Genomic DNA, 12,646 nt, shown 5'->3' with positions numbered 1-12,646 from the left:
GTTGTACTGATTACACCCAAACAGTCCTCACTTGCACAAACTGAGAGCATAATGTCCAGCATTGGAAGTAATATTGCAATTGGACAACATTTGCAAAATTATTCTGAGTGTGCAAAGGATTATACCAACAAACAATTTAGAATAATCAATCAGACTCACAATCTGATACATTTATGCATTCAGGAAGCCAGGTATATTAAAACACAGGGCTCTATTCATTGCAGACAGAAGGAACATATGCATGCGCTGCACTCGTTTCACCTGAACAAACTAGGTGATAGCCATTCTTTAGTTCATTACTCAGAACATTGCCATGATCAATTAGAATCAACCCACCTGACTAAAAATTTAAACAAAGCTTGAAAGTTAATTGCTAGTCATCATTATTTGGTGCATCCTCCATGACAGTGCCTTTACCAATCAGTGTTCACTTGCCAAGCAACCAGCACTGACCTCTCGTGCAATATTTATGTTTCTTCCCCTTTGCTTTAATATTTTTGTGGATTGTCCTGATGAGTACTGGGCAAAAGGTTTCAACAAACTGTTGTTCTTCAGCATTTGGATGACCAAATTAATATTTATGTATATACACTTTGTTAAATTGACAGGGTGGGAGAGGTATGGCAGCCTCTTTGTTGGAGAAATTCCTAGCTTTGTCAAAGAAAATTGAGGGGATTGTTGACCGTGCTACATTAATGAGCATTGCCAATATTGTGCACAAGTACTGTGACTCCCCATCTCTGTTCCATATGATTTTGATTTGGTTTGGATTCTTGTCAAATCACTGTTTAAAAACTCAGCTTGTCTAGTGAACCCATTCGATCCAGGCTGATCTGTACCTGAATTCCATTTATCTACCTTTTCTCCATCCCTTTGATATCCAGACCTAATGTCAGTCGCAAATTCTTTCAGCGTTCTTGGAGTAGGGTGTTCCAAATTTCTACTGCACTCTGGGTGATACAATGTCGGATTAACACCAGTCTGCTTGATCTCTTTCTCAAGTGCTAAGCAGGGAGGCAGTGGCCTAGTGGTATTATCACTAGCATACTAATCCAGCAATGCAGGAAATGTTCTGGGAACCCAGGTTCAAATCCTGCCATGGCAGATGGTGGAAGTTGAATTCAATGAAAAACAAATCTTAAATTAAGAGTCTAATGATGACCATGTCGGTGGGGGGGAAAAAACCACCTGGTCCTTCAAGGAAGGAAACTGCCATCCTTACCTGGTCTGGCCTCCATGTGACTCCAAACCCATGGCAAAGTGGTTGACTCCTAACAAATGGGGATGAGTATTAAATGCTGGCCCAGCATTTGAGTAGAGAGCCTGTGAATGAATTAAAAGAAGGATTGTTAACCATTAAAACCTAACCCAGACTGATAAAGGAGTCCATTTAAGCAGATACTTCAGTACATTGATGATCTCTGAGCTTTAAGTTGATAAGAGTCCCTTGCCGGATGTGCTTCCCTGCCTGGCTGATTTTCCTTCATTCCTCAATGCACGGAAACAAAGGGCAAGGAAAGTTAATCCTTGAAATATCCTCATTTGCTCTGGAGTTGGAGATTAGAAAATGGCTGCTTTTGGAAGTTGCTAGCTCGTAAATCCTAAATCAGAACACCAGATAACATGAACAACTCGAGTGAAGTGAAATTGAGTAGAGAGCTTTCATTGCTCCATCTCATGATCTGGAAGGTATTATCGTGGAACTGATGAGTCACCCTACTTGTCCCTTAATTGTCCAACTAATTTCTGAATGAGGTGGTGAAGATGGAAGTGATCCTACGCAGGGTGGTTGTTGACAATTCAACTGTCTTCCTGTAATGTCTTAACAGCCACAAGTCATTAATCTTCATGCATAAGCCTTACTGGGGAGCATTGACAAAGCTTTTAATTAGCAGCATCAAAGACCAGCTTGCTTCTGACCTCAGTGGATTTGCCCATGGATTTGTTATCCACCTGGGCCATGCCAGATTGACAACTGGCAGTATTGACCCTGACTGATCTTAGGAGCTTCCAGAGCTCAGCAACGACTGTCTTCGCTTTGCGGCAGCAAGTCTGAGCTCTAATGAATCAATGCTGGTCACTTCATTGATCGATATTGGAAAGAAGCCAGAAAGACTTGACTAGATTAGATTCCCTACACTATGGAAACAGGCCCCTCGGCTCAACAAGTCCACACCAATCGTCTGTTTAGCAACCGACCCCCTAGATTTACCCCTGACTAATGCACCTAACACTATGAGCAATTTAGCATGGCCAATTCACCTAACCCGCACATCCTTTGGACTGTAGGAGGAAGCCAGAGCAATGCAGATACAGACAGAACGTGCAAACTCCACACAGACAGTTGCCCGATGCAGGAATCGAAGCCGGGTCCCTGGCGCTGTGAGACAGCAGTGCTCACCACTGAGCTACCATGCCGTCCCACTTGTGGTGGAGGTTATAGGAACTGACACGAGGGAGGGGATAATCACCTTGCAGAGATTCCTGGAGCCTGTCATTTACCACATGGAGAATCAGCTGCTTTCTCATTATGAACTAATTCAAAATGCAGACGGAACAGCGCAGAAAGATGTTCACTTGTTCATTCTGTCTCAGGATAATGATTACTTCATCCCCTGAAGAGCTTAGTGTCACAGTTACCAAGTGCCCAATGTTTCAATGAAAATTTAACGTATGATTTCTGACAGGACAAGATCTGGGGCTTTAAGATGTTAGTGGGTTGTATTCTTTTGTTCTCTCGACAATGACTACCTGGGTCATGAGTGAACAAGACAAACTGGAACAATGAGAACCACATTTTCCCTTGAACTGTACTGCAGTGAGCTGTGTCTGCAATTCCTACCCACAGGGATAAAGGCTGGGGCCTTAGATATTTGGTCTAACCAGGGAGAGAAGACCGTTTAATCCTAGATACCTGAGCCCTTAATTTCAAGCATCAAAACAGAAATGGCTAGAGATACACAGCAGGTCTAGCAGCATCTGTGGAGAAAAAGCAGAGTTAACGTTTTAGGTCCAGTGACCCCTCTTTGGAAGGAGGGTCTGTTCTGAAGAAGGGTCACTGGACCTGGAATGCTAACTCTGCTTTAACTCTCCATAGATGTTGCCAGACCTGCTGACGTTTTTCCAGCAATTTCTGATTTGTTTCTAATTTTCAGCATCTGCAGTTCTTTGTTTCTTTTCTCCTTAATTTCAAGAATGTGCCAACAGTTTAGAACACGATTCTTCAAGGGTTATCTGCTGATATTTGATACTTTTGATTTCAGAATTATGAATCAATCAGTTTCCCGAGAAATCTGTCCGGAAATTCCAGAAGGGTTTTGCTGGAGTGCATGCTGGTCTGTGAGGAAGATCAGGGATCTGCTTAACAATGTCCTTGTCTCCAACCTGGCATTTGACTGTGGGATCTTGGGGAGTTGGGCCGCTGCATACATGTGGTCTGACTCTGAATGATCTGGATATTGCATTCAATTCTCCAATGTCAAAATGCTTCTTCATGTTGCCTGTCATGCTCAGTCCAAGTCATGCCAGGACAATGTCCCTCATTCAAACTATATCAGTGCTCGCAACTCTGGCAGGGCATATTCTTAAAGGCTTCTTCACATGACTTCCTGCTTCCCAACTGCTTTTTGACCACTGCTTGTCTAACATTGACTTCACACACTAATTGGTAATTAATCTGTTAACAGTGTAGTCAGGTCTTTAACTGCTGACCAAATAAATCTCTCCCTCATCCCCAAATTTTCTTCTAATTCACAAATGGAAGCGCTCGAAGAAAATTAAAAATAAACAATTCTAATGTCCTAGATTTTGGTTTGCAACCTGGACAATCCCGGAGGGTAGGCGACCCGAAATATTCCGATAATTTTCAGAATTTCAACTTTGATGGAAAGGACAGCAGATTTGCTTCCTTAAAGGACATTAGATGATGTTTTGCAACAATCAATGATGGCTCCATGGCCATTATTACTGAGTCATGTCAAATTTGATTTCTTGAATTCAGAATTTACTAGCTGCCGTGTTAGAAGTTGAACCCTTACCTCTGGAGCAGGAGGAGTTTTGGGAAGTGATGTTTCCACTGAAAGCAGATTCTGGAGTGAATTTCTGACCCCTTTGACCCCTGCTCCCTGCACTATCACTTCTGCATTAGAAAGAATGGACCTCTCAAATTTCAAATCTAATGTTGATCTTGCTTTCTGTGCACCTTCTGTGCAGCTATAACTTTGTATTCCTCAATCACCCTCTGATCTTTGTACAACATGCAAAACAAACTTTCCACTGTCCCTAGGTACATGTGGCAAGAATGAATCAAATCAAATCCACCCTGTCGCTATGAATTTTGAAGAAACTATCATGTTAGAAGGTGCATCCTGAAAGACTTCTGATGGAGGTCTGTTGATACTCCTTCCATCTCATTGACTCTTCCTACATTTTTTCTGATGCTAAGGTTAGCTGAGCTGGGTCAGGAGCAAGATTGAGTGAAGCTAAAGAGACAGCGTAATCCTAGAGGGCTTAATGGACATTTGTTAACCTTGAATCTTCCAGAACTACAGAGGTTCTAGGACTGAGCCCTCTTCTTTTGACTATTTAACTTTTATGTTTTATTATTTCATGAGATGTGGTTGCCACTGACAGTGCCAGTGGTAAGTTGCTCATTCCGAATTGCCCTTGAAATAAGTGACTTCCTTAGAGAGCAGTTAAGAGTCAATCACATCACTGTAGGTCTGGAATCACATTAGACCAGACCAGGTAAGGTCAGCAGATTTCCTTCCCTAAAGGACATTAGATGGTGTTTTACAACAATTGATGATAAAGTTCCATGGTTGTTATTATTGAATCATTTCAAATTTTATATATTGAATTCTGCCATAGTAGAATTTGAAGCCTCGCCTCTCAAGCAGTAGGAGTATTGGGAAATGACGTTACAACTGTGCTACTGTTGATCACAGTGTCAGCCGTCAGTTCACTGCAAACAGTCTCCCCTGGAACTGGGAGAAAGGGGCAAAAGTCACACTGAGTTCCCACCGAGCTCCCTCTTCTGAGTGAGAACCTGTGTGGGTATCTGAGGAGATGTCTTGACACTGGATTGACTCCCCCTTCACAAGGACACCTGCGTTTAATGGTTGACTGAGACTCCTTCTGTGGGCTTGCCCATGAAGCATTGAATGAGACACTGGGAGAGCTGCTTTACCCCTTCTGCAACTGTGCCCTTGTGGCAATACTCAGCCCCCACAGAGCAAACAGCATGGATCCAGTTAAGGAAATGTGAGATAGGAGAAATGAATAGAAGGGTTTACTGATAGTGTTGAATAAAGGTAGGTCAGAGAGGGTGTGTAGGACACAAATGTTTGCCTGAATTTGCTGAGTTAAAGTGTTTTGATGTGTTAGCCATAGCATCACAGAAAGTGGCTCAATGGTTAGCACTGCTGCCCCAAAGTGCCAGTGACCTAGGTTCAATTCCACTTACAGGAGACCGTCGTGTGCAGCTTCCATGCTGTCCCTATGTCTGCGTGGTTACCTCTGGGTGCTCCGGTTTCCTCCCACAGTCCAAAGATGTGTGGGTTAGCCATGGGAAATGCAGGGTCATTGGGTAGGTCTGAGTGGGCTGCCCTGCGGAGGGTTGGTGTGGACTTGATGGGCCGAATGGCTTGCTTCCACAGTAGGGATTCCACAATTGAGGGAGGCAAAGGGAAAGACAAGGAAAACAATAAAGAAGGTTTTATCTTAATGGGAAGTGAAGTTAACATTGAAGTGGAGACAGTTAGGAGAGCATTTGCAGACAGGTGGGCCGAACAGATTGTAGGCTACGTTTTGCGCAACCTTCAGGAAAACCAGTTCCCAGTGCGGTAGTTGACAAGTCCAACTCCAGTCCATGTCAGTCACTCCAACTGAACCAGAGGGGCTGGGGCCAGCTGGGTTGGAGAATCAATTCCCTAATTATTTTGATTTAGAATAAAATGAAGAAAAATGCTCCTTCCCGTGAATAAGTGTCACATCATGACGGTGACAGCAAGTGTACTGTAACCAATGCAGTCTGTTGCATTGAGAATCCATTTGACACTTCCGCTGTTTGGAGCCAGGCAGAGTTGGCACTCTCTCCCGAATAATTATGCGGCAGAAGTGGCATCAAATGGGCCATGTGCCACAATTTATCTTTTAACAAAATAAATAGAAATTAAAAATTCCTGATCTGGTGGCAATCTGCATGCTTACACACACACACACACACTTGCATACTCACTCGCACACATGCATACACATATACTCACTCATACACACACACACACAGACTTGCACACATGCATACACATGCACACACTCAAGCATACACACACACACTCGCACATATGCATACATATAAACACACACACATATACACACACACTTGCACACATGCACATGCATACATATGCACACACACTCGCACACATACACATACACACTCACACACATGCATACATATACACACACATATACACACACATACACATTTGCACACTTATACAGGAGAAAGTGAGGTCTGCAGATGCTGGAGATCAAAGTTGAAACTTTATTGCTGGAACAGCACAGCAGGTCAGGCAGCATCCAGGGAACAGGAGATTCGACGTTTCGGGCATTCCTGAAGAAGGGCCTGTGCCCGAAACGTCGAATCTCCTGTTCCCTGGATGCTGCCTGACCTGCTGTGCTGTTCCAGCAATAAAGTTTCAACACTGCACACTTATACACACAAGCATACTCACACATACACACATGCATGCACACTTGCACGTACACACACACAGATACACACTCGCACATGTATACACACATACATACAAACACACATACATGCATACACACTTGCATGTATATGCACACACTCGCACAGACACACACTTGTACACACACATACACGTATTTACTTTTCGATGAGAAATGGAAAACAACTGTAATAAATATTTGTGTTTTTTACAAAGTGCTATGAATATCCCAAGCCTCTTAGAAGTATTGAAATGGAACTGGCCACTCCCAATCCAGCAAGCCCTCTTTGGATCAGCACAAACCTGCCTCTTGCCTATGGGTTGCATTGGTGGCACAGTGGTTGGCATTGCCACCTCATAGTATCAGAGACTCAGGTTTGATTCTAGCCTCCTGACTGTGTGCATGCTCTCTCTGTGCCTGTGTAGGTTTCCTCCCACAGTCCAAAGATGTGTAGGGTAGATGAATTGGCCATGGGAAATACACGGTTATGGAGATAAGACAGAGGACTGGGTTTAGATGGTATGCCTTTCAAAGGATCAGTGCAGACTTGATGGGCTGAACTGCCTCTTTCCACACTGTAAGGATTCTGTGATTAACTCCATCGACACATAATGCTGACCTAACATTTGCTTTCCCAACCAAAATCTATCTCAAGTTAAAATTTTTACTAATTATCCTCAGTCTCAACAGTGTTTAGTGGAAAAACATTCCAGATTTCCACCATCTTTCATGTGAAGATGTGCTTCCTGCTATCAATCATGAATGACCTCACTCTGATTCATGTCGAAGAGTGTGGTGCTGGAAAAGCACAGCAGGTCAGGCAGCATCTGAGGAGCAGGAGAGTCGACATTTTGAGCATAATCCCTTCATCAGAATAATTCCTTGGGACAGCACAGTGGCTCAGTGGTTAGCACTGCTGCCTCACAGCTCCAGGGACCTGGGTTCGATTCCAGCCTCAGGTGACTATCTGTATGGAGTTTGCACATTCTCTCCATATCTGCATGGGTTTCCTCTGGGTGCTCTGGTTTCCTCCCACAATCTAAAGATGTGCAGGTTAGATGAATTGTCCATGCTAAATTGCCCATAATGTTCAGGGATGTGTAGGATAGGTGCATTAGTCAGGGATGAATATAAGGAAGGGGAATGGGTCTGGGTGGGTTACTCTTCAGAGGGTTGGTATGGACTTGTTGGACTGAAGGGCCTGTTTCCAAGCTGCAGGGATTACTAAGAGCTTATGCCTGAAACATTGACACTCCTGCTCCCTGGATGCTGCCTGACCTGCTGAGCTTTTCCAGCACCACACTTTCGATTCTGATCTCCAGCATCTGCAGTCCTCACTCTCTCCTCATTCTGATTCATGTTGGGTCATATTTGGCCCGACAGTCGTGGGATAGGCCTTCGACTGTAGATTGCTCCTTTCACTAAGTAAATAGATAATCTGTGTCAGTTCCTGCCAATCAGAGAGAAAAAAAAAGAATGAACTGCAATGTCAAATAATTCTTTCCTTTTCTCCCCGTTTAGGTTCTCCTGCTCCATGCTCCATTCCCCAATTAAGAGTGCAGCCAGGTAACCTGCACCCAGACCTCTGTCAGTGTTACTCTTGTCTCAGTTAGGGAGGGAGGGGGAAATGCATGAGAGTGACCTGGGACATGAGGGGTTGGTTGGAGATCAATCGCCCTACTACCATCTGTTCCTTGCCTCTATGTATTGGGAATAGGAGCAACGGGTCCATTTGGCCCCTCAAACCTGCTCTTCTACCCAGATACATCACTTAACCAGAAGCTCTCTGTCCTCTGAGGGAAGGACCATTAATACTTGGGTGTGAACCTACTGTTTGAACTGGAGCTGCATTTTGGCGTATGCGAAACTGATCAGACCCTTCTCCTTTGAGATGGTGAATTGACCAGGTGGGAAACTGAGGTGGCATCATGTCATTGCTAATCATCAGTGCTGCCACATACCACCGTTTTGTTGGTCACCTATCCATTCTAACAGGGCCGAACATTGGAGCGGGTTGGTGTGGGGCCAATAGTCCTCAGAGTAAAACATCATACAGAACAGTCACAGGACCTTGTGCACACTGTCGGTCCCATTGAGGCATCGTCAATAATCTCGAATTCAGACATAATTGTCACCATTATTTTGACAATGTAGCCTTTCTATCAAGAGCCAAAATAAGGAATGAAAGGAACACATGTGGTCTCTGATGGCCACAGTTATTTTTTAAATTGAGACAAGATTTGGGATTTGGTGGAACAGTTGTTGAACCAAGTGGTCTTGTCTCCACCGGTAAACTTCATTTCCGAGTAACAGGGCATCTCAGACTTTGCTCTAACGTTCCACAAAATGTGCCAATATTTGTGGACATTTGCTGCCCTATGCTCCAGAAACTGTTTTATTTGAGCCAATTATTTACTTTGTTTGGAATAAATGGAAATGAATAAATAACAGCGAGACTGACTTCTTCTTTTGCAATCCAACAGCGGCCTATCCAGCAGCTTATGCTCCCATTAGTCAAGCGTTTCCACAGCAACCTCCCATAATTCCTCAGCAGCAAAGAGAAGGTAAGACAGAAGGAGTCTCTGCCTAATTTTACTTCAATGTACTTGCCACTTCTGAAACAGCGTTGTTCAGAAAGACCTATAAAGGAGGATTCAATGTGTGTATTTTGTCAATGTTGGCGAAAGCGTATGGGAAATTTAAAAGTGACTGTGAGCATCTCATCTCGAAGGGAAACAGGTCTTGAATTATAATAGTGTACTGGGTTAAATCCTAACAGAAATGAAAGCTGTATTTTTTTACTGATATGGTCTCACTGTGGCAGCATTTGAGTGATTTTTTTTTGGATTATGAATCCTTGTCTTTTTGTTGGAAAATCTACAAGATTATAGGTCAGATGGCATGGCAAATCTCTTCTTTCTTGAAGTGACCATAACTTGTCTTTCATGAGTAATCCAGTCAGGCATTAATCTTTTGGTTTTATCTTACGGCCATCCATCAGGTAAGCTTAAAAGGGAACCTAAATGGGTTGTGTCCAACACAATTGCAAGTTGTCTGTATTATATTCATTGTTTATGAACGGCATTAGCCATTTAATATCCATGTCTCTGTTTCTTTGTGAAAGTTGAACTATTGGGGAAGGTGGAAGGGTAGCTGGAGTAGCAATCCAGAATTTCCAAATTTCTGTTGTGGGACCAAGGTTTCAAATGGCAGATGGTGAAATTGAAATTCAATTTAAAACACATCTGTAATTAAATTGCTTGCCTAATGACAACCATGTAACCATGTTGGAAATAAAAGCTCATATGATTCTCTGATGCTCTTTAGGGAAGGAAATCCACCATCTTTACCTTGTCTGGCCTAAATGTGACTCCAGACACACAAATACAGTTGATGCTTAACTGCTGTTTAGGCTGTTAGAGATGGGGCAATAAATTTAGCCCTAACCAGCAATGTTCATATCCCTTGAACAAATACAAAACTAAAATACAAAATGCATTGAAAAAAAATTCACTTTCTCCCATTTCTTTCATCTGCCTTGTCATGAAATCTTTCTTCAACCAATAATGTGGCTAGATACATAAGCTGTTCCCATACCTTTCCCTCTATAAATTGGAGATAGCTAGCAACAGGTTCAAGAACAGCTTCTTCCCCACTGTTACTCGACTTCTGAATGGGCCTTGCACATTTTCAATTTAATGTTGATCTTGCTTTTTGTGCACCTTCTTTGTTGCTGTATTCCTCGCTCTGTTCAATCACCCTATGATCTCTGTGTCTTTGTATGTTATAATCTGCCTATATTGATTCAAAACAAAACTTCTCACTTTACTTCATTATATGTTGCAATAATAAATCAACTCAGAAACCACAAATCACAGAGCCAGCATTCTTTAATTGAATCTCTTTTTATGTAGTCTTGCAGAGATCAAGCACTCACTGTGAATTGAGGAAGTTTGGGGAATTTTCTTCTTCATTCAAAGACCTTTCCCCTCCCAGCCAGATTTGTGATTCTAGAATTACAAATGTATGGCTTGAATCGAGACAGCTTTCTTCTGAGATTGAAACTGAGAACCTTATTGAATTCTCCACAATCGTTAGAGTAGAGGGACAGTCAGCAATCACAAGTTATAATTCCTGATGAAGGGCTTTTGCCTGAAATATAGATTTTCCTGCTCCTCAGATGCTGCCTGACCTGCTGTGCTTTTCCAGCACCACTCTAATCTCCAGCATCTGCAATACCCACTTCTGACAAGTTATAATTGTGTCTACTACAAACTTACCCTGCCTTGCTGGAGACTAAAATTCCTCTTCCAAACTTAAATTCCTCTCTTAATATCCAATTTACAAACACCCCTCTGTTGCTCTTCCAATGGTGTTAAGGAACTATTCACTAATGTGTATGGGCTCCCTTGACTGCCTGCAGGGATAGGAATGTATTCCAAACTCTGTTGACATTTGTATCCTTGTCTTGAAACCCGCTTGACCACCTTGTCTCCAAACTTGGCAATGCTCCAAGCCTCAAGTTCCTGATGATCAACTTGTGGCCTGATTTATGTTCTCTTTTATTGAAATAAAATGTGTTTTGTGAAAAGACACAAAATCACCTGCTTGCTGCTGACAATTGAATCCAGTCTTTCACCCCCTCTTCAGTCCTTAGGTTTATCCACTACTTGAGCCTGTCTCTTTCAAAAAGGCATAAGATATAAGATAGGAATTAGGCAATTCAGTTCATCGAGTCTGCTCAGCCATTTAGTGAGATCATGGCTGATCTGATAAGCCTCTTTTCTCCATAACCCCTGATCCCCTCACTGATTAAAAATCTGTCTACCTCAGACTTGGATATACTGAATGACAGCCTTCTACGGTAAAGAATTCCACAGATTCACTCCCGTCTGAGGGAAGAAATTCCTCCTCATCTCTGTGTGAAATGTGCAGCCTCTGCCTCTATTGCCCAGATCTTAAGACCATCAGACTGGAACCCCATTCTCTATTGTGTTTGCAAGACACATCTCCTTATTGTGCCCTTAATTCTTCACTGACGTTTGTGACTGTTGGCCTCTGCCATAACTTGTAACTTCAGGAGTTAAGGAGCCTTAAGGAATTAACCCATTGTTATCCTTCAGCAGTGTGAGGTTTAAAAAAACGTAAGATTTCAATCTTACCATGGACAATGGAACATAAACGTGTAGGTCAAGAGTCCAGATACACAATTCACAAAATGCCTGTGTGTTATTATGGATACTAATGCTGCTACAGATGACCAATTGGATTGTTCTAAGTTAAATAATAATTTGTTGGTTCCCTCGCAAATGGCTGATACTGTCATTTTAAAATGACTTTGGAATGTAAAGCCAGTTTGTAATTGCTATCTCGAGCTCAAGCCAGTTGGCAAAGTATGAAACAAATGCTTTTCTTTATAGTAAGTATGTTCACAGAGTGTAGTATGACATATGCCTGCTTCCTACCTAGCAATCCCAGCATCCCAAAAGTCTCTGTTTATAAGTGCTTTAGGTAGTCAATTAAGTAATGCCCTTCACCTGTGCCTTAGTAATGGAATTGACATGTATTAACAAAGGCCTGCATCGCTCTATTGAAATATCTACCTTGCGTGTAAATCTGTATGTGAAATTCCTTTCCAACATTCCTATTCTTACCTATCATCAGTTTGAACCCATATCTCTTGTCATGGCTCAGTCTTCAATTGTATTGACATTTTCTGTGCCATTTATTCCCGTGAATAGGATTCAAGCTCGCTTTCTCTGGATTGTTAGTTCAGTTGTCGAGATTTCCATCTTTTTATTATTGCTCCTCCATGGAATGCAATGCCTTTCGTGTTTGCTCGTGTTTGGGCAGCACGGTGGCACAGTGGTTAGCACTGCTGCCTCACAGCGCCAGAGACCCGGGTTCA

General features: G+C 42.6%; 1 protein-coding gene across 12 annotated transcripts in view; it reads left to right on the top strand.

Annotated features, from left to right (window-relative positions):
* celf6 (CUGBP Elav-like family member 6) overlaps positions 1–12,646 on the top strand; it is an 859,092-nt gene that overhangs the window by 791,591 nt on the left and 54,855 nt on the right. For 8 of the 12 annotated variants that reach the window (XR_006309810.1, XM_043680229.1, XM_043680223.1 and 5 more), the window contains 2 exons: positions 8,260–8,304; positions 9,222–9,302. Coding sequence is in view for 11 of the 12 variants with exons in the window: in XM_043680229.1 (XP_043536164.1) it covers positions 8,260–8,304; positions 9,222–9,302 (126 nt within the window). In the remaining variant the exon portion in view is untranslated. The remainder of the gene's footprint in view (positions 1–8,259; positions 8,305–9,221; positions 9,303–12,646) is intronic. The other 4 variants (XM_043680226.1, XM_043680228.1, XM_043680227.1 and 1 more) reach the window with 1 other exon arrangement.

The sequence above is a fragment of the Chiloscyllium plagiosum genome, chromosome 40 (assembly GCF_004010195.1).
Source record: "Chiloscyllium plagiosum isolate BGI_BamShark_2017 chromosome 40, ASM401019v2, whole genome shotgun sequence".
Taxonomy (NCBI): Eukaryota; Metazoa; Chordata; class Chondrichthyes; order Orectolobiformes; family Hemiscylliidae; genus Chiloscyllium; species Chiloscyllium plagiosum.
Note: the sequence above shows the minus strand (reverse complement) of the source record. Positions and strands in the feature narration are given on the sequence as shown.